Here is a 23,374-nt window from a genome sequence, read left to right on the forward strand (position 1 = left end):
AGTATAAAATTATAGACAATAAGAACAGGAGGGATTACTGGGACAGCAATTGGGGGAGAACAGCAGGGTCGAAAGGCAGCCCTACCACTCTGGCTAACGTTTCTAATCCATCCCATTTGATTTCTTCCAAGCTTTGCTTTTTATGAAGTCTTTGATGTTGGAGATTAGTTGGGTGTTAAGGAAGGAAGGTGGTGAGGAGGTGGAAAACTGAGTTGCACTTTATAACCACAGAGCATTAATGAAAATGAAACAATAATAAAGTAATGTTTTTCTTCCTTGTGCTGTTTGGGACTATATTGCTTTAGAGTATGATCCAGAATGTTGCCACAACTCTAGCTCAAATAACTAGAGAGAAAATTAAGAGATGTAGGGGAACCAAAAAGGCAGGTTCTTTTTGCTGTTTCTTTCTCTTTTTCCTGACCCCCTTTCCCAAACATGTTTATTACTTCTACTTTGGTTATTCACTAATGATGTTGACGTTCCATTGATCAAATTGTTATCAACTATTGCAATAAAGAGATGTTAAAAGGAATACAGCCAATTATGAGTTCTAACTAATCCCTCTCCCTCACATTTCTCATCTATGCAATGAAGGGATTGGAAGAGATTGTCATCCATTCCAGTTTGACAGTAGCGTAATTTCACTAGTTCATCTTTTCATTGTAAGGATTCCAGAGGTGCCATTTTAGCTCTCTGTGTGTGAAGCTCTTCTTTTCCATAATACGTTCTTCTTTAAGAAGACCTAGGTAAGTTATTTTCTACTTACCATATGTTCTGATATTCCCTCCTTTCTTGAAATTCCTTTTCAAACTGGAAATTGATGGTACTTTATTTTTGTCCATAATCTTATCTATTTAAAACCTGGATTTGCTTTCCTGTAGAATCATGTATAGCATGTGTTGGCTTATTGTAAATCTGGAATGCCATTGGTTTGTTCAAAAACCTTAGAATGTTGTTTAGAATTTAGATCATGACAAATAGAGAATTTATATGCTTCTGTGAAGAGTAGGATTTATATTTTACAGATGTCCAGAGGTATCCTAACTTGGCAGTAACATGGCCTTAGAATTTAGCAGAACTTGAAAATCTGAATATGATAGAAAATAAGCTACATATCTCATATTAACACTTACAAAATAAATTATCACAGTATTAACTTACCAATAGCTGTTTTTATATTCCAGGCTCTGAAAGTATCTTGCTTACATTATAAATATCATAAAGTTTCAAAGACAAAGCAAATTAACTTTTCAGCAAAAGCTTTACTTGAGTGTATCTTGGCTTCCTTTTTGACAGTTTTAGCCTTAATGTTACATTAATGTTTCTTTTTCTGGGAATCAGATAATCTTGTAATTGGAAAAAAATTTTGGTGAACATTTTATTTTTTAATGGAAACTTGTATTTTGTGATATGCAAGTGTTCAAACAATTTATAAGAACTAACCATCACCACCCACATATAAGATTATACAGGAATGGAAGAATTTTGGCTGGTGTATTGTATATAATTGTTCAGCCAAAGTGGATGGCAGACTTTACTACTTATAATGATTTAGGGGATTGAAGTAATATTTTAAAATACAAACAATCTCAACATTGGTAATATATAAGGTATATTAGATACTGTTTTGAATAACTAAAATAGATTTGTTATCTTTCTTCCATTTGTAGGGATGTACCCATTATTTTGATTCTGTGCAAAATTATAAAGATTACTTTTATTCTACTCTCCTTTTAAAAAATTTGTTTATTTTAACTTTTAATAGTGAGAACTATTAGCATTGGATAAACTGTCACACAATTACTGGAAATGCTGTCTTTTTGAAAAGTGTAGAAGTCTAAAGATAATAGAAAGTACGTTTTACCACTGTCAAATCCTTTGAGGATCTGATAGGCCTCTATCTAGTTATACCCCTAAAGAGATGGAAGATTAAGTACCAGGCACAGGACACAAGGAACAGGCTCTCAACTTGAGGGCCTTCCATGGACCACAGAGTGCCTGGCAGGCTCTTAGAGATTAAATCTGAGCTTTGTGGGTGGGCCCTGACAGGACTTTTGTTCAAATGGCCAGAGAATAGAGAGTATTTTTTTTTCTTGATAATAACTATTATTTACCATATAAATTTCTTTAATAATCTTTGAAAAAAATGAAAAATATACCCAAATAGAAACCAGCTCTTAACTGCTGATAGGCAACATAGCCTTGGCTGAATAGCTCTATAGAACGTCTCAGCTGACGGAATTGGTACTCTCTGAGAGCCAGCCAGCCCTCTACTGATAGCCCTGGATAAGGAAGGTCAGATAAGATTCTTTGAAGACTCTCAGCTGAATTCAGAACCAAAAATCTTACATACATTTGGCTACTCTGTGAGAATAGATGGCTGACCTTATTTTATGGGTTAATCAGTTAATGTTTGAGATGAGCTTAATTGCTGTTTCCTGGAATGGAGAAGGAGGATTGTAACATTGATTTGGGCTGGGATTTTGAAGGTAAAGATCGGGTCATAGAGGGGAATCAGGATTTCAGCAAATTGTTTTTTTGTTCTCTCTACATTGGGATTAATGTAAGAAGCACACAGTCTCTCACTCCAACTTTTTTCCATGTCCTCTATCTGTAATAATTATCTCTACACAACAATTCTCTGCACAAATGTCAGCCTTTTGTCTTTGCAGTCTATTTACTCTCTGTAAATTCACTGACTTCGCCACCTTCCTGGCACCACAAGCCTAGCATTGCCATATTTACTGCAAAGTCAGTTTTGGAGTTTTGTTCTCTTGTCTGTTTCCTCTGCCGCTTCCCTGTTCTAGTTCTGATTGTATCTGACATTTGAAGACCTGTGAAGCTTATGAAGTGTGTCACTCTCTTATTTTCTCATCTTTTTCTTATCTGAGTGCCCTCAATGATCACTTTGTTTAAAAAATAAGTAAAATACATAACAGAACAATATAGTCTAATGAAATTGACCACTTGCAAAATTAGGTCCAACCCCAAATCTATCCCCCCTTAACTTGGACCATCTGTTATTATCTCCCAATCTTTAGTTTTGGCAGTGTCAGTTTATCAAGTTTGTGGATGTTTTAAGCCACATGATACAAATACAGTGTAAGGTGAAATTGCTAATCTTGCAGAAGGTGTAGAATTTCCTGAAGTCAGGGAAGGTGATGGAGAACCTGAATCACATGAAGTGATTGATTCATGAGTACCTGACAGAGTTAGATAATTTGGTAAGGATGGTAATTGACATATATGTTTGAAAAGATTAATTTGCTTATCAGAGGATTGTCAGAGGTCACTGGGGAAAAGGATGAATTTCTCCAATGCTATAAAAAAATGACCATCTTTTCATAAAAGATGTCATATATCATGGTATTATATATATGTGTCAGAAAGTTTGTGCTGTAGAAAATGAACACTTGAATTGTTTTAATTCTGACAATTTGTTCATGCTTACCATTAGGAGAAAAAATTGTTTTAGAAATAAAGATATAGTTGCTTTCTTTTTTCTTTCTTTTTTTTTAAATTTTATTTTATTATGTTATGTTAGTCACCATACATTACATCATTAGTTTTTGATGTAGTGTTCCACGATTCATTGTTTGCGTATAACACCCAGTGCTCCATTCAATACGTGCCCTCCTTAATACCCATCACCGGGCTAACCCATCCCCCCACCCCCTCCCCTCTAAAACCCTGTTTGTTTCTCAGAGTCCATAGTCTCTCATGGTTCATCTCCCCCCCTGATTTCTCCCCCTTCATTTTTCCCTTCCTACTATCTTTTTTTTTTTAAAATATATAATGATTATTTGTTTCAGAGGTACAGATCTGTGATTCATCAGTCTTACACAATTCACAGTGCTCACCGTAGCACATACCCTCCCCAGTGTCCATCACCCAGCCACCCCATCCCTCCCACCCCCACCACTCCAGCAATCCTCAGTTTGTTTCCTGAGATTAAGAATTCCTCATATCAGTGAGATCATATGATACTTGTCTTTCTCTGATTGACTTATTTCGCTTAGTTGCTTTATTTTTTCTTTCTTTTTTTTTTTAGGAAGAGAGGATCTTTTTTCCACAATTAAAAAGAACCACACTTTTGTTTGCATTTATTTTATGCTGAATTTATTCCTAGGCTATAAGTTTTTGTTTCTTCATTTTCTTCTGGGATACCTTTTTTTTTTTTTAATCCTGTACGATCTCCTCTTCTTTTAGAAACAATTTTTTCTTTTTCAGTAAGGATCATCTCAATGTGGCAATGGGAGCTCATGTATGGGTTAATCTGACTGTGAGCTCTATAAATCTGGCTGTATATGTCTGGGGGCTTTTGTTTACGTGGATGTGCTCTATGACGAGATAATCTACATCTAAACCCTTTTGTTCAGCATTACTGCCTGCATTTTTAATCATGTGCAACAAAAATTCAGCATTCTTTTTGGGCCATTGACTCTGTGTCCAGCTCTATTCTTTGGCCTGGGCATACTTACCAACTGCACCATTGTAACTATGGGATGGCATCCATTGCTTCTATAAAGTGACATCTTTCAGATACTTAGTGGCTTTTCCCATATGCATACCCTGAGTGGTTTCACTAGTGTTCTTAAAGTGAACATGAAAATTTGAACCTCTTGATTTGCATGATGTTGTTAGATTTTCTGGGTCAAGTGAATAGTGAACCATTTTTAGAGATTACCTCAGGCTGCTTACAGGAGGAGCCTTTTTTCCCCTCCATATTTTATTCTGAAATATTGGTACATGGTTATATCAGTCAGGCTTTATTTAGGAACCAGAAACCAGAGTAGATAAACAGAAGGGTTTACTATATAAAGTTAACTTTTTCATAAAAAGGTTAGGAAGTTTGAAAGATCTACTTCTAGGCTGAAACTTTTCAAAGGGATCATATACAACTGGTATACCAGGGAAGCTAAAACCTTTGAGGCTACCATTGGAAACTGGAGAGTGGACAGTGGAATGTTGTTCCAGAGCAGCTTCCAGCTAGCAGATCTTGATTGCTAACAGAACAGTTAAGGACACTGGAGTATGGCTCCTATCTCATTCCACTTTCTAAATCTCTGTGCAAGTACATCTAATTGGATGAACATAACTGCAAGGGGGTCTGTAAATGTAGTTTTTCTTTCCACTTCTGCACATAGAAGGAGAGGGAGCTGGAGGTTGGGAGTCAATCCGCAGTAACTGCCAGATTGTCTTGATTCCATTTAAGAAGTCTTTTTCTGGTATATCATGTGCAATGGGATACTCTTTTATCTTTTTCCTGCTGGCTGGTGTAAGTAATTAGAAAGGCTGAGAATCTCAGGAATCTTTCCAGTCACTGGTACTATGACTTTCTACGACCATTGGCTTTGAGTGCTGTGTTGGACTAGTTGGCTTGTAAATGTGGGAGCATAAATCCATGTAGAAAGAAGTGTAATTGTTGCTCTTGTGCTAGGCTGTTACGATTTAGGATTAATTCCTCCTCTTATTTCTCTTCTTTCTCCTTCATGTCCTTTACTTTTATATTGCTTTCATTATATTCCTTCCCCAGATTAAGGAAGTTTTCAGATATGATTTCCTCAAATAAATTTCCTACCCCTTTTTTTCTCTCTTCATCTTCTGGGACTTCTATAATATAAATGTTACTACGTTTGATGGGGTCACTGAGTTCCCTACGTCTATTCTTGTATTCCATAATTCCTCTTTCTCTCTTTTATTCAGCTCCATTATTTTCCATTATTTTGTCTTCTATATCACTTATTCATTCCTTTGCTTCTTCCATCCTTGTGTTCACTGCATTCAGTCTCTTTGGAATCTCAGTTATTTCATTTTTCATTTCTGACTGATTGTTTTTTAACTCTTTTATCTCTGTGGTAAGGGTTTCCCTGAAGTCTTCCACACTTTTCTCAAGCCCAGTGAGCATCCTTATGATTGTTGTTTAAAGCCTCCATGAGCCATATTACTTGTATCTGTTTCAGTTAGATCTCTGGCCATGACCTTATCTTGTTGTTTCATTTGGGATGAATTCCTCCATCTTGGCATTTTATCTAAGTCTCTGTCTTCTTCTTTGTGTTAGAAAGTCCTATTATGTTTCCTGCTCCTGGGAATAATGGCCTTATGAAGAAGAGGTCATATAGTGCTTTCATTATATTCAAATCTATGATGAAAAAGAGCTGACCTCAGTAATAACATTTAAGAAATGAGTTTAGAAAATTCTTCCGGAATTTACTTCTTGTGTGCCTTTCATCACCTAATCTTTTTACTTTCAAGGTTATGCTGGAGAAATGAAAGTAATCTTACATTTTACTAATCCAGGGTAAGAAAGAGGTACTGAATAATTATATGTTGTATTGGGATTAATTTGGGAGCTAGTCTTTTGGCTTTTGGTTTGTTCTTATAATCACTAGCATCATAATTGGAGAGTGGAATGAAGTACAGTAGTCAAAAAAGATACTATTATAGTTATTTTTTTTTAACCATGGAGCATTTAGAAAATATATGGCGTGATTTCTCAAACTATGCATTGTAATACTTTAGTCTTTTGTGTAGACATTGATGAAAAATAGCAACAAAGTATCTAAATATATATAGGAATATCTATATTTACAAATAAATAAAAGGTGCCTCTCAAATTTTTGCCTGTTTAAAGTGAATTACATTCTTTTATTAGTTGAAAAGCAAATTAATTTCCTTTTCAGTTTTCTTCCATAGTAAGGGCCATGTGGCATTATATGACAATAGGGAAATAAAGCACCTTGTGTAAGGACCATGACTCTGAAGTTAAAGGTTCTCCTTAGTCCTCAACAAGCATCATAACTGATCTAAAGCAAGTTAAATGTTGTAGTAAGAGATAGCGTTTCCAGGGAAGAAGTAACAGGGGTTAGTATTAAGACTATTAAGTTTATACATTCTTTACTCCCCATGGGAGGGATGGGGACCTAGCTCTGAAGATTTTTAACAACTATACACATAGCACCAAAAATGCTTCACTTATAGTAAATATTGTAAATACATTTACAGAAAGAACATTTCTGTCCTATTCACCTGCAGTTTTTCCATTGCAGATGGGTTAGGTATTTGTTTTGAATTTAATAAAGGGGAAATAAAAAGTTGATTTTTTATTTTGTGGAGAGTTTTCTTGAATCTAGAGTTTAGCCTTGGGCAAGCAGGATATGAGTTTGGTTTTACACTGAACAGAATCTTGGTATTATCTCTTAATTATTCTTCCATTATTTGTAAAGAGCAGGTCTGGAGTGGCAGCTTCAGGCTCCCATGTGGGGAAGGTAATAGATGTGTGTGTCTGTGGACTATGGCTCATTATGGAGGCCTCTATTGGAATCATCTATGGAAAGCCCTGGGACACCCTGGAGAAACAGCTCTCAGTAGGAGAACTCTCCCACATTCTCTTTGCCTTGGATTCCAGCCTCGAATGAGCAAATCCATGTCTGCCTGAGCAGTTGCCCGACGTTGCAGCTTCACACAGCTGGGGTTTGTCCTCCCATCTCTTTTACCTTCTCCTATTCCTTTTTTTCCTGCTTTTATCTTTACCCATGGCTTGTTCTTCTCTTTTCATTTTGTCATCTGTTATTCATATTTAATTTACCCATAGGACTTTCCCCTTTTTTCACCCCAAAGCATTTTCTTTTTCTTTAAGGATTTCTGGTTGATTCTATGCCTTGGGAATGGAAGACACCATTTAGAGGTGAGGGTGACCCCTACATTGGCCCAGTTGTTATCAGACGTCTTTATAAATTGTGCCCTGTCATAGGTATCACTTTCTGAAATGCCTTCGGTAAGAGATTAAAATTACAGTAAAACATGATGGAAGTGAAATGATACATGTGCGTACAGATGTCAAAGCTATTTCAAATAATCTTATCGGAGACTCTTTCAGTGACTACCTTTAAAATGTAGTGATAACTTTTAAAACTGAGGATTTAAAATGTCTTTAGGGACTATCTTAAGAGCAAGTGTTATTGGGTAGGTATGAGAGGAGGCTGTCTTGGAAATAAATTGGTTTGTCACTCAGGATTTTTCCCCCTATTCTCAGTGACCTACTTGTCTTCAGTGATATCGTTTAAAGAATAGACAAACAAGGGCCTTTGGCCTTTATGGTAATGTTTGTGAACCCCTTTGAAGTCCAAGGGTGGAAAAGAGGGGATACATAGAAATACTAATAGTGTCTTTCTACTGAGGGATCTTTCTGGAAGTATTACAACAAACAAATGTATTTTGCAAGTTTTAAAATTATTATTTTAATATTTTTTTGATCCTTATTTTCTGTTTAACTATATTTAATTTTGTTGCCCCTCAGGAAGTTTTTGACATGAAGTCTGAAGGACAGGCAACTGTAATTCAGCAGCTGGAACAGACCATTGAGGATCTGAGGACCAAAATAGCTGAGCTGGAGAAGCAGTATCCTGCCCTGGATGTGGAGGTGGCCAGTGGCCGTCATGGGGCTCACAATGGAGTGGCACCGTTAGAAGGTGTCTGTCTTGAAGCTCTCAGGTTAGGAGAAAAGGATGTACATCATCAAAGGATTTTACAGGCAAAGTCAATCCAGACGTCCCCGACGGAAGAGGGTGGGATACCGACACTTCCTTCTGTTAATGCACTACCAGAGTGTCCTCCCTGCCCACCTGGGCCCGAAAGTGGAGACTCAGCTATGCTCTCCTCACCTTCTGGACCTCAGACAAAATTCTGCTCAGAGATTTCTTTGATTGTGTCTCCAAGGCGAATATCAGTACAGCTCGACACACATCAGCCCGCTTTGCCTCCAGCACCTCCATCCCTTCCGAGGTCTGACAGTCAAAGACAGGCCGGGTCACAACCTTCCCATCCTTCTCTTCATACTGAGTCTGAAACCAGCCATCAATACTCTGTTTTCTCTTCCTCTGACAACAGCCATAGCATCCAACCCTTCCCACCTCTACCTTGCACAGAGTCTTCCAGCTCCATGCCTGGTGTGGGCATGGTGGTCCCCCCACCTCCCCCTCTCCCTGGCACAGCAGGGCCTGCTCTGCCCAGTACAGCCATCCCCCCACCTCCTCCTCTGCCTGGTACAGAAATGCTACCCCCCTCTCCTCCACCTTTGCCTGGTGAGGGAATACCTCCTCCCCCTCCCTTGCCAGGTGAGGGAATACCTCCTCCCCCCCCCTCTTCCTGGAGTGGAAATACCTCCTCCCCCTCCCCTGCCAGGTGAAGGAATACCTCCTCCCCCACCTCTTCCTGGAGTGGGAATACCTCCTCCCCCTCCCCTGCCAGGTGAAGGAATACCTCCTCCCCCACCTCTTCCTGGAGTGGGAATACCCCCTCCCCCTCCTCTTCCTGGAGTGGGAATACCCCCTCCCCCTCCTCTTCCTGGAGTGGGAATACCCCCTCCCCCTCCTCTTCCTGGAGTGGGAATACCCCCTCCCCCTCCTCTCCCTGGAGTGGGAATACCCCCTCCCCCTCCTCTCCCTGGAGTGGGAATACCCCCTCCCCCTCCTCTTCCTGGAGTGGGAATACCTCCTCCTCCCCCTCTTCCTGGACTGGGAATACCTCCTCCCCCCCCTCTTCCTGGACTGGGAATACCTCCTCCCCCCCCTCTTCCTGGACTGGGAATACCTCCTCCCCCTGCTCTTCCTGGACTGGGAATACCTCCTCCCCCCCCTCTTCCTGGACTGGGAATACCTCCTCCCCCTCCCCTGCCAGGTATGGGGATTCCATCTGTTCCCACTCCCCCTCCCGCTTCTGGATCAGGCATCCCCCCACCCCCTCTGCTTCCTGGATTAGGCCCTCCACTCCCCCCTCAGGTTGGAAGTAGCACTTTATCAGCACCGCAAGTGTGTGGCTTTCTTCCTCCTCCGTTGCCAGCTGGCTTGTTTGGATTAGGGGTGAACCAAGACAGAGGGAGTAGGAAGCAGCCCGTGGAGCCTTGCCGGCCCATGAAGCCTCTGTATTGGACGAGAATTCAACTGCATAGTAAAAGGTAACATGAATTGGCGCTCATCTTTGCACAGTTTGTCAATATGAGGGAGCATTTGCCTTTAAAACTCTCGGGAAAGTTACAATTTAATGTATTTTTAAGTACTGTTCTGAAACTTGTCTGTAGGTTTTTTTACATGAATATTTAGTGAAGCATCTGTTATTTAAAAGTTTAGACTTTTCTCCAGGAGGATCAGAGGTATAAAGCAAATGACATATGTATATCAATGAATAAGATGTAGATATCTGTATAGTTCCTGATCAATCTTGGAAAAATGGAGGGATATAGTTTTCTTAGCATACATGCTCTGTTGTCTCGTTCCAGAACCTCACTCTGACAAATAGCTTATAAATAGACATCAAATTGAGGATATTCTCTTGCATCCTTTTGAAGGCACAGTCTTGTTTTACTATTTCATTTTGTTTACAATAGTCTTTCTTTTCCAAGATGTGCTCCACATGCCCTGTGTAAAATAGTTTTGAGAATTTCCTGGCATTTCTATAGATAAACGGTGACACAATGTGAAGTCATAAAATCATACTTGGGAATGATATTTATAAAAGAATACTTCCCACTAGGTATGCTGGTGGCATATTACTTATCCATGCATAGTCCATAGCTGATGTCCCCTGATCCCGGGGACAGTGCTATGACGCATGGCTGAGGGATGTCCCAGCAGGGGACAAAACATGCTCTTTAAACTTCACTGGACTTCCTTGTTGAATATTTGAATTTTTTTTTTATATGATGTGGCATGCATTTAGAATAGGATATTTATCAGGCCTCCTTCTCATCTGTTACACTAATTTTCTCTTCACTGAATCACACGAGGGGAGAAGAATCAATATAGTTCGATTACTTCTAACTTTGCAGCTCATTCTTTGTATAATTGCCATGTCACTTATATATACTGATGCATCCTTTCACACCATGCGCCAAACTCATTTTATCCAGATACATTATATGAAGTTATTTTATTTTGTTGTTCCTTTGCTTTTAAAAAAAAAATAGATATACTCTTTTTTAGGTGGCATGACACGAATCTGCAGTCTGGAGTCAGATAACAGTGGGGTGAAGGGAAGTGGTAGAGAGATGGAGGATGCCACCTTGGATCATAAAATAATTCCTTTTTTAAACCCATCCATAAGCCACAAAGCTGATGAGTCAAGTTGGAATTGTGAGATATCAGACATTTCCTGCCTTTATAGCTTATACTGAGAGGGGTTTTTCTTCTATGTTTCTATACAGTGACTTGATAACTAGGAATTCCTGGAAATTATTTTTTCTAGACAAAGGTTTCATTTTGTACTGATGGTATTTTAACTTTCTCATCAAGTTGATGAAACAAGTGGCAGTCTTAAAAAAAAAAAGAGTATTCTTTCTTCCTGTTGCCCTCCTTCCCCTCTTTTGCCTCGTCTTCCCTTCCTTCCATACTTCCTTCCTTCCTGACTTCCTCTCATCCTTTTTTTCTCTCTTGTCCTTCTTTCCTTCTGTTCTTCATTTTCGTTTATGCTCACATTGATATCCTAAAGTTTGGTTTGATGGCTGTTTCATTGGTCTTTTGCTTAACTTTAGAGACTCCAGTGCTTCACTTATTTGGGAAAAAATTGAAGAGCCATCCATAGATTGTCATGAATTTGAGGAATTATTTTCTAAAACTGCTGTGAAGGAGAGGAAAAAACCTATTTCTGACACCATCACAAAGACCAAGGCTAAACAAGTGAGTACTTGTGTGTTCCTTGAAATTGGACAGTATTTTGAACTTTGAAATGACCTTTCATTAGAAAAAAGAATGGGGATGGCTGGGTGGCTCAGTCAGTCAAGCATCTGCCTTTGGCTTGGGTCATGATCCCAGAGTCCTGGATCAAGTCCAGCATCGGGCTCCTTGCTCTGCAGCGAGCCTGCTTCTCCCTTCCCCTCTGCCTGCCACTCCTCTTGCTTGTTCTCTCTCTCTGACAAATAAATAAAATCTTAAAAAAAAAAAAAGAATGAAATTGTTTTCTGGGCTGTGTAACCTCCATAGTCCTTAATCAGATAGTAGAGTTTAGAATTTTAGGACATGTGGCTAAGTAAGACTATCCCAAATAGAACAACAAATAATTGTCTCTACTAAGTGATAATGTCCTGATGATTTTATCTGTAGCCTCATGATACATATTTCCAGAATTTTAGCTATTGCTTGTTTCCAGAATTAGTTGTCTAGAAATAACCTGTCAATTGATTGAAATTCATCTGAGAACTAGTATGGATGGAAAGAAAGGTAAAAGTGGGCAAAGAAAAATAAGTAAGAAGTCCAGTCGTTAGTAATCTATAATGTGTTTGGTATTTTGTGGAACTGGACACCTTTAGAATCCAGCTAAACAATCACACCGTATTTGACATATGGAAGAGTCTTACATCTAGTACCAACATCTCTATTCTGTGTTAGATCAAAGGATCTATTTTTGGACACCTGAGTTAGAAAAAGAATAGTGCATTTGGAGAAAAACAATAGTGCATTTGGAGAAAATCATTTGCAAGCAACATTTCCCAACTGATCCACCCAGTGGACTTGATCATGAAATGATATTGTAGATTTCTCAAAGGTGTCATTCAGGGAAGTATAGTAACACTCCTCAATAATGAGCTCCAGATAGAAGGTATTACTATTGGTGTCCATCCTTCACCCTGAAATGGGGAGTAGCTACATTTCTTAATTCTGCTGGGTGAGTGAAAAAGTGCATGGAAGTAGGAGAATGGTGGGCAGCTCAGTCTTGGGGGGCAGTGAGAGAGATAAATGAGACCCCAAGTTCCCTGTATTCTCCTGGACTGTTCTTCCCAGATGAGTGGTAACCAATGGAATTTTTGCCTCTGACCTGGAAGTTGTAGCTAGAAGTATGACCCAGAGTTGTTCCCATTGATATTTATTTCAGAGCAGACACCTCCCATCATATGGATACTGACAAATCCAGCCAGGGAAGGATGGATTTGAATGGCACAGCTAGACCCCTCAAACCTCTAGTTGAGTGGATATGCAGCTCACCCCAGCATTTCTATTATTCTGAAAATGATGCAAACCTAAACGTTATGCAGTTGAATTTTTCAGAATCATTTATTGTAGTAAAGCTGGCCCCTGGTGACCTTAGGTCAGGGACTATGGTAAATTGGACAGTACCTGGCATATTGTAGGCACTGAATAAAATTTCGTTTAAAAGTAAACCAGCTGACTGAGGGAGGAGGACTATGCCTAGTAATGTCATTGACTGTGCCTAGTAATGATTAAAGACCAGAAAATCCTTCATCTCATAATAAGTCAGTATGGCCAAGGTGGCAGTGCTAAGGCGAATAATGGTAAATGGAAAGCCACATTTTCTCTGGCAGTTATAAATATTTAAAAAAAAATCTTTTGCACGGTACATTTGCATCTGGCGCACTTAGTCTGAATCCTACCTCTTCTCATGGACTGTGTCAGAGATGGGAAAATCGGGCAAGGAATATGGGCAGAGAGTACATATATCAAGGCTGTCCAGCAGCCAGGATTGTCACTTGACAAATGGGCAGATGTGACATAGGTTGTCTCTCGTCTAGGGATGAAATGATCAGAGAGGCAAATGACGCCTTCTTCATCTTCCATCACCACTTTTTTCTGTTGAGTGAACACAGATAAGGAAGATGCTTCTTATGTTATCAGTTACCAGGATTTCATGACTTACTTGACATAATATTCAGTTTTTAGCTTACTGAAATAAGATTTATGTTTAAATCATCAAAACTTGAAATTCAACTAGTTGGCCATCAGATGGCCTCTTTGCACATGAACAGTTCATCTCTACTGAACATCATCTCAGCATGCCCACCTTACTCTGGCAGTAAGACATTTTATAAACTATGGGTAAGAGACTTTGCCAATGTCATAGTTAGCACTTATGGATGGTGATGCTACTGTTGACTTTCAACTTCAAACAAGGTTAATGGAAGAGTCTCCATCATGACTCCTGACAAGCTTGTTTGTTCTGCATCTCCTTGGCCTGGCTCTTGGTAATGAGCTCTGCACTTCAGGTCTGGTTTTGGAGGGATGAGATTTTTGTTTCTTTTCTTTCTTTTTTCTGTATGTTGGAGAGAGAAGAATCTGCGAAGTGATATATTGCTGAAGAAACCTATTTTTATTTAACTTTGTTGCATTTGGAAGAAAAATCTATTTATTCCATCTACTTGAGACATTTATAATTTTGTTTAAGGAAAATATATTTTCAGGATGCATGCAAATAGTTCCCCTTTTTATGGGAAATGTATACTGATTGTATGTGCAGACATTTTGGTACCTCATGATTCATGTCCAGTGAAATGAATAGCCTTTAATGCTCTGGCATGTGTTTATGGAGGTATTTCAAGCAATTCTTCTTATATACAATGGAAGCTAGAAGTTCTGTTTTTCTTTAAATATTTAAAAATAGCCAAATAATTTTTCTGTGATCTGTCTTCTTCTTGAAAGTAAGACTGTGGTCAAATGCACTGGTATTTAATGAGGGGCCTGTGCTGTTTTTACTCTTTGAGAAGAAACATTTTCAGCGTGATAATAGAAGATTCTTCCGCTGGGCACATTGCCGTTTGGCTTGAGGAAAAAGAGGGTTACTCTCTGGACGCCTAGTCTAGTAGTAATGATGGGTATCTTGTATTTCTAAACCCCCTTTCCTCAAGGAACCTAAAATGAAGCATTTCTTATTTTTTTCATGGAATATATATATTTCTGTGATGACTTCTTAGTCTATATTTTAAAGTATTTAAAACATAAGGAGATTAGCTGAGACGGTAAATGTGTGATTTGATGTTGTTCTTAACCAAATGAGTGTGACACTTCTACATCATGATTTAAACATCAACCTGCTAACTTAACAACAATAACTCTGTTTTGTAAGGAATCAGGAGGAAAATAGAAAAACCACTTTTTTATGAGACCGGTGTTTAAGTGCTGATATGCATACATACTTGCCCATTATTAAGGAATGCTCTAGAACTAGTAAACATTTAGCTCAATCTCTTCTCTGTTGCTGGGGTAATCCAGGAATATTGATGTTGATAACGATCTTAAGTCACCTCAGGATCTCCTGTGTTCCACTAAAGGTTGAGTTTAACCTGAGTTTATGAGCAGAAAAGTGAGAATTAATAGAGCTGCCTCACAAGGAAGTTTCTAGTTAACCCTGTGTCAGATGAGGTCATAAACAAATATATTTTGGTAAACATGGCAACAGTTGTAGTAGTAGCAACAGCAATAGTAATAATAGTGCTAATTATGACAAAAAGAACCCTGGAAACCACAAGGCATACTGTCCTTTATTGACCACATGCCAGTCATTGTTTTTAGCATTCTACTTAATACTAACTCATCTAGAATCCTCCTCATCCTATAAGGTAGACCTCATTATCACCAGTATATAGTACAGAAAACTGAGTTGTAGAGGGGTTAAATAATGTTTCAGGCTAGTAAGGGGCCAAGCTCAGGTTCAAACTCCAGCCATCTGGCTCTAGAGCCCGAGCTCTTGATCATTAAGTAAAAAGTATGGATGTGAAGTATTTTATGTAAGCGTGAGTATACTATTTTATTTATCTGGAGACCAGAATAGATACTTGTAGAAAATAATTTGAATTTGTATTGATTTTCATATATATGCTCAATCTTTAAATGACTAGTTACATTTATGAAATTGTATGTGAAGATAGTTTTAAAGCGTCTTCCATATTCTTTTTTTTTTTTTAAGATTTTATTTATTTATTTGAGAGAGAGAGAATGAGAGACAGCATGAGAGGGAGGAGGGTCAGAGGGAGAAGCAGACTCCCTGCCGAGCAGGGAGCCCGATGCGGGACTCGATCCCGGGACTCCAGGATCATGACCTGAGCCGAAGGCAGTCGCTTAACCAACTGAGCCACCCAGGCGCCCGCGTCTTCCATATTCTAACAGATTTTGACAAGTACATAAACTATGATGCCACCAAACATGACATTTGCTCAGTTAAATAAAAGTTTATCTGAGAGATGTGAACTTGAGGCACATAAGCTTCCATAAACAGTAAGGATGAGGGTCACTTGCTTGTGTTGGCATGTAAGTTCTGGTTGGAGGTTATAGCCACAGTGGTTAAACCTCACCAAATGTCAAGTGATGATACTTTTGATTCATTCCATGACACAAAAAGGAGCCATCTTTATAAAATACGCCTTAAGTAAATAAAGTCTAATCATACTTAAAAAGTCTGTAAAAAAACATGCTCCCCACAATGTAAATTTACACACAGAAGTTCACAAGAGTGAATAAGAAGAATCTGTGTTATTTTTTTAAATAAACTGACATTTGTATAGCCACTTAATGCAACACAAATGAATCTCTTTCTGGGTTTCTTCTATTTATCAGATTAAAATGCTCTGCCCAGAGAATGGGAGAGAAAAACAAGTCATGATAGTTAAATATTTGTTGGGCTTTTCGCCTCTGGAAATATGATTAGAAAAATAGATAGTTAAATCTGCTACTTATTATAAGGGGAGGTAGTAACAGGATTTGTTAGAATTCCCATTTAATACAGATATAAATGTTAAGGAATTAGACATTTGGTATCCTGTTCAATCTTCCTATTGTGTTTGCTGACCTAACCTCTAAAAACGCTGTTTTTGTGTGTATTGTAAAAGCCCATAATGACGGGAAAGGAAGCATTCATTATTCAGATGTTCCTATATGGAAGTGTATAATGTAATGCTTCTTTGTGTGTGTGTGTGTTATGTTAATCACCATACATGACATCATTAGTTTTTGATGTAGTGTTCATGCAAACAAGGAATCATGGAACATGACATGGAATAATGTAATGCTTCTAAGCATTCTTACATGAACTAGTAATTGCCGTTATAAGGCATTGGGAAATTGTGTGTGCTGTACATTAGATATTGTCTACTGCTGCAATACTGGCCTGCATGAAAAGGAAAAAGGGGTATGTATTTTACTCATGAATCTCTATTTATTGCAAATGGTTTACTATTATCACTGGATATTTCAGTGTAGGCTGGATGATAATCTGAGTAGCAGAAATCTCGTTTTTTTATTGATGTTAATTTTCCCTATTATAGCTGGCAAGGGTGTGTTTTGGTTGATTTGGGCAGTTATATTGGTCATCTACACTGAAGACCTAAACTAATGTCTGAAACATGAAATATCTTATAATAAGACAATTTAGATTTGTTTTGGGGATACATAATAAGCATTTGGTACTTTGTAACTTTCAGCGTAACATCTGTTTTTAATAGAATACATTCCTATTGCAAGCCTTAAAATGTATTTACATAGAAAACCACATCAAAATACAAAGCTATAATTAGACAAACATAGGTTTTGTGGAATCTGGATTTCTTTTAGATGTTGAAAGATTTATTATTTTTTGAAGATGCTATTCCCATAACTATTTGTAGAGCATACCCAGTCAATTCAAAGAATGCAAAAATAATAACCTCTATTTTTAAATTTTCTTTCAGCCAAAAAATTGTTTTTATACTTCTGAGTAAATGACAAAAAACCCAGAAAACAAAAAAACAAAAAACAAACCAACAATTACCAGCATAAAAAAAAAGTAAATATAATTAGGCTAATGGTCCTTGACCTTGCTAGATTATATATTAGGAAAATTATGTTTGATTAATTACACATTAAAATTACACAAAACCTAATCATGATGCTGAAAGTTAATTCTTTTTGACTTTATATTCATATACTATAATGATACTAAGATTCTTTTGCATTAGATGTATAAGAAGGGGGTATTGATACTTAATGGCTGAGATGTTCTGTTTGCCATGATCTATGGGCATTGAAGAAATAGTTGTTTGGAAAATTAATTTACAGTTCATTACCTTATTATGATTATCTATGAAAACTGAAAGTCATCCTTGCAAAAAAGTAAGGAGAGATTTTTCATCATTTACAGAGTCTAATTTCTATAATTTAGAGCAGGTGATGGGAGAGCATTTTCTCAGTACTGCTAATATAGAGATTAGCAACTACTGCACACAGCCCTGGAAAACTAAAGAGAGGGAGCACCCCTTTCTTGACCCGAGGAGAACAGAGTTCATCCATTTCAGCAGGGAATACAGTAAAGAAGAGAGGCTACTAGGTCAGGGAGGTTCTCTGGAGGGCTAATTTATTACTGTCTCCATGAGAGATAGTATGAAGTAATTCAAGTTTAGTCATTTGAATTACTCTTCAACTTTCACACTATATCCTAAAATAGTAAGTGCTGTGGGTGGTCAGGAGGAGTTGAACAAGGCACACAGGCTGGACTTAGCATGAGGTTGTGCAGAAGAGATGAGGCTTGAAGTAGGCCTTGAATTTATTTGGTTTAGATATGTAGAGAGGATTAAAGGATGCATTTTGAAAATAGCACCATGAGCAAAAATTTCCTTGAAAATCATTTAAAACCATAGTAAATCCGGGGGAGCCTGGGTGGCTCAGTCGGTTAAGCGTCTGCTTTCGGCTCAGGTCATGATCTCAGGGTCCTGGGATCAAGCCCCACAATGGGCTCCTTGCTCAGCGGGGAGCCTGCTTCTCCTGCTTGGGCGCACGCGCTCTCTCTCTGTCAAATAAATAAATAAAATCTTAAGAAAAACCCATAGTAAATCTGTCAGGTTTTTTTGTTTGCTTTTAAGCACTCTTCTCCTGTGTGTGGGAAGCTCCTGTCTGACAGTTTCAGGAATGTGGATGCAGACTGTTGATATATTTGTTTCCCTTAGCTGAGTATGTTTCCTTCTCATCCTCCTGTCAAAAGTCTTTAGGCTTATATTAGACATAAGAGTGAGAATGGAATTTCATAAATTAGACCTGAAGTTGATTTCTGATGTCTTGGTACTACATAGCGGAATGTATGTTTCTTTACCATGGACAGCAACTCTGTGTTAAATAATCCCAGAGCATAGAGAATTGTATCTGATTTGACTCACATAGTTACATTTATGATAGCCCCTACCTTTTCCCTGTGGGAAGTGATGCACTATATTTTAGTGTGACCTAAGCTGGAAATTGTTTCTGATTATTTGAGGATACAACTTTCAGACTTAGAAGAAAAAAATAAAGTTCTTATTCATGTCTTTATACTTTTATTTAAAACTTTTTTGTTGTTTCAACTGAAATATAAATTTATGTTCCTTTTCCAAAACCATGATTTCCAACATTTCTGCTTTTATTTTGTTAAAGGTTAATATAAGAATTTTTAAAATTACTTAATTATAACTATATCTGAAGTATTACCTTACAAAGGAGGTGGGCCTGGGCGCCTGGGCGCTCAGTTGGTTAAGCGACTGCCTTCAGCTCAGGTCATGATCCTGGAGTCCCTGGATCGAGTCCCGCATCGGGCTCCCTGCTCGGCAGGGAGTCTGCTTCTCCCTCTCCCACTCCCCGTTTGTGTTCCCTCTCTCGCTGTGTCTTTCTCTGTCAAATAAATAAATAAAATCTTAAAACAAACAAACAAACAAACAAAAAAAACAAAGGAGGTGGGCCTTCTAGATCAACAGAACAAGGAGTTTGGTGGGTCCTCTTGCCAGCAAAACAGCAATTAACTGTGAAAAATATAACAAAAATTATAAAAATATTCATTTAAAGTCTCCGGCAGTTGGCCTAAGGGTATAAAGGAAATAGAGAAACAATCATTTAAGAAAATCTACCAAGACTCAGTAAGAATAGTGAGAGTCTGAGATATTTGAGCCATGGCCTACTCCATTAGCAGCCACCCTAACTCTGTTATGGAATCTCTAATCCTGGCATGTACAGCTGAGAAAACAGAGATCTCTCTCCCTTGCAGCTCTGTCTCAGGTTATAGTTTTACCTTAGGAGAGGACGGATTCTGGCACTCCTAATTTCCCTAGTCTACTGTTACAGAAGCTCTATTCCCAGGCAACCGTGGAGAACTAAGGAAAGGAAGCTGAGAGGGCCCTCTGGGGATCAAAGTCGACTCTGGAATCAGGAAGGCTGTGCACCTGTGGTAGGCTGTGAACACTAAGGAGCAGTCACAGCAAGATGTGGGACACCATGAAAGCATTCCCCAGACCTCATACAGACTCATCAAAATTGAGTGCAAGAAACGTCACTGGCACAGGAGTCTTAATCACATCTTTATTGAAACATTGACTGAACTATAAGCTGCTTTGACCCAGGAGCAACTGCTAAGCCAGGCTTAAAAATAATATCAGTCATTCCTAAAAGTCTGGAAGCTGTATGCATGTTCATGCTACACCCTCTCCAATGCAATTAGAGAACATTCAAGGTACTAGCTCCTTCGTGGCCGAATGTGGGGAAAAGTTCCATAAACTCTGAACTGTAATAGTAGCCTCCAAGGCACGCACCCCCCCACACACATAATTGTTAAGGGTAAAACGCTAAGTGGTTAGGGAGACTTCAATATAATATTTGGCTCAGTACATGGTGCCTAGGTAGTCAGGCTAAAAGATAAGATGATAGGGGAGGATGTGTGCAGGAACATCTGATAAAGCACTGTAGCAGATACGTTTCACAGAACTAGTCAGGCCAAAATAAGCAACTAAAAAATAAGCAAGCAAACAACAAAAACAAGCCCTGGAGCAAGGAAGGGGAAATCAATATCCAGAGTTACTACAGTATATTATCTGAAATGTCGTTTTCAACAACAATATGAGAACTACAAAGAAATAACAAAGTGCGGGGCGCCTGGGTGGCTCAGTCCGTTGAGCGGCTGCTTTCGGCTTGGGTCATGATCCTGGGGTCTTGGGATCGAGGCCCGCATCCCGCTCCCTGCTCGGTGGAGAGCCTGTTTCTCCCTCTCCATCTGCCTGTCACTCTGCCTACTTGTGCTCTCTCTCTGTCAAATAAATAAATAAAATCTTAAAAAAAAAAAAAAAGAAATAACAATGTGTGACCTATATATGGGAAAACAAACAGGCAAACAAGCATTAGAAACATTTTACAAAGAGGGCCAGATAGTGTGTTTAACAGACATAGACTTCAAAGCACTCATGCTAAATATCTCCAAAGAACTAAAGGAAACTATTTCTAAGAAGTAAAGGAAGGTATGATGACAATGTTTCATGAAATTGAGAATATCAATAAAGAGAGAAACATTATTAAAAAAGATTAGAGTTGTAAATTATGATAACCAAAATGAAAAAAAAAAAACCATTGTGTGGTTTAACAAGTGATTTGGGGTAGCAGAAAAAAAGTCAGCTACATTAAAGGTAAATCAATAGAGGCTATGCAGTCTGAAGAAAAGAGAAAAACACGTAAAAACAAAAAAAGGCAGAACCTCAGAAAAATGTGAAACACCATTAAGTGACCAATACCAATGAAATGAAATGTGAGTATCAGAAGGAGAGGAGAGAAAGGTGCAGAAAAAAATATTTGAAGATGTGTCCAGAAATTTGATGAAAAACATTAATAAACACACCCAAGTTCAGTGAACATCAAGTAGTAAACCCCAAGAGATCCACACCCTGATACCTCTTAGTCAAACTATTTAAAGCCAAAGACATAGAAAAAATTCCTGAAAGCAGTAAGAGAAAAACAACTCCTCACATACAAGGAAACCTCAATAATAGCAGACATATCAGAATGAATGGTGTCCAGAAGGCAGGAGGGTGACTTACAGTGCTGAAAGTGAAAGTGATCAACCCCAAATCTCATATCTAGCAAGACAGTTTTTCCTAAATGAAGGTGAAATAAAGACATTCTCAGATAAACAAATGCAGAGAATTTGTTGCCAACAGATTTGACTTTCAAGAAATGCTAAAAGGAGTTCTTCAGGCTGAAAGTAAATGACACTAGACAGTAATTTGCAATCATGTACACGCCCACAAAGCACTGGTAAACATAATTTTTATCTACACAAGTGATAATGTAATTGTTATTTCTTCTCCTTTATTCACTTGACTGACTTTAAAAACAGCTTCATAAACAGTATGTATATTATTGAACCTGTGCCATACAGAAATGTAATGTAACAGAATAACAGTACAAAGGAGACGAGTGGAGACAAAGCTGCTTTGGCGTACAGAGATGATACCAGCTGAAGTCAAAGCTACAGAAGGAAATGAACAATGAACAGTGAAATGAAGGGGCACCTGCACCCCAATGTTCATAGCAGCGATGTCCACAATAGCCAAACTGTAAAAGGAGCAGAGATGTCCTTCAACAGATGAATGGATGAAGAAGATGTGGTTTATATATACAGTGGAATATTACTCAGCCATAAGAAAGGATGAATACCTACCATTTACATTGATGTGGATGGAACTGGAGGGTATTATGCTGAGCAAAGTAAGTCAGTCAGAGAAAGACAATATCATATGGTTTCACTCATGTGGAATATAAGAAATAGTGCAGAGGATCATAAGGGAAGGAAGGAAAAACTGAGAAGAAATCAGAGAGGGAGACAGACCATGAGAGACTGTTTACTCTGGGAAACAGGCTGAGGGTTCTGAAGAGGAGATGGGTGGGGGGATGGGGCACCTGGGTGATAGGCATTAAGGATGGTACATGATGTGATGAGCACGAGGTATGATATGCAACTGATGAATTATTGAACACTACATCTGACATATATAGTAATGATGTATTATATGTTGGCTAATTGATTTTAAATAAAAAAAAAGAAGAGGTTAATTGAAAGACGTTAAAAAAATAAATGAGCAATGAAGGGTAAATAAAATGGTTAATATAACAACTGTATGGATATATATCCCTGTCCTCTCAACTTCTTTAAAAAATGTAAGATTATATAAACTAGTGATTATAACAATTTGTATCATATATGAAACACATGCACACAGAATATATATAACAGTAATAGTGTAAAAGGGTGGGAAGTGAATGGAGCTATGGAGGAGTAAAGTTTCTCTGTTTTTGGAATTAGGTCAGTATAAATATGAGGTAGATTCTGATAAATTAAGGATATATGAGCACTAGAGCAATCACCAAGAAAACTGAAATATAAAATAAAATGACAAAAGAAATTAAATATCCCCTTAATCCTTTTAATACAAAAGAAGGTAATAAAGAAAGAATGGAGGAACAAAAAAGACATGAGATATATTAAAAATTAAAAATATAGAGATGTAAATTCAACCGTATAACATTAAGTGTGAATGGATTGTGTAATCCATTCAAAAGGCGGGTGTCAGACTGCATAAAACAATCAAGTATATATGTACTACCAGAGGCACACTTTAGATTCAAAGATACAAATAAGTTGAAAGTAAAGATAGAACAACTTTAAACAACCATAAAAAAAGCTAGAGTAGCTTTACTGATATTAGACAAAATAGACTTTTAAAAAAATTACTAGAGATAAAGAGGGGCATTCCATTGTAATAAAAGCTAAATCTATTAGGAAGATACAGCAGTTATAAACATATAGCACCTAAAAGTGGTGTCTCAAAATACTTGAAGAA

The 23,374-nt window shown here is 38.0% G+C and overlaps 1 protein-coding gene across 2 annotated transcripts in view; it reads left to right on the forward strand.

Annotated features, from left to right (window-relative positions):
• The window catches only part of FMN2 (formin 2), a 375,766-nt gene that overhangs the window by 96,945 nt on the left and 255,447 nt on the right, over nucleotides 1-23,374 (forward strand). The window contains exon 5 of one of the 2 annotated variants that reach the window (XM_064594390.1): nucleotides 8,300-9,235. The exons of the other annotated variant lie outside the window; for it this stretch is intronic. Within the exon in view, the coding sequence (XP_064450460.1) occupies nucleotides 8,300-9,187 (888 nt within the window). The 3' untranslated portion in view covers nucleotides 9,188-9,235. Of the gene's footprint in view, nucleotides 1-8,299; nucleotides 9,236-23,374 lie in introns of those variants that run through there. 2 annotated transcript variants of the gene reach the window in all.

The sequence above is a fragment of the Mirounga angustirostris genome, unplaced genomic scaffold, assembly GCF_029215605.1.
Source record: "Mirounga angustirostris isolate CCGP_5_RB_7025 unplaced genomic scaffold, mMirAng1.0.hap1 SCAF_6, whole genome shotgun sequence".
Classification (NCBI taxonomy): Eukaryota; Metazoa; Chordata; class Mammalia; order Carnivora; family Phocidae; genus Mirounga; species Mirounga angustirostris.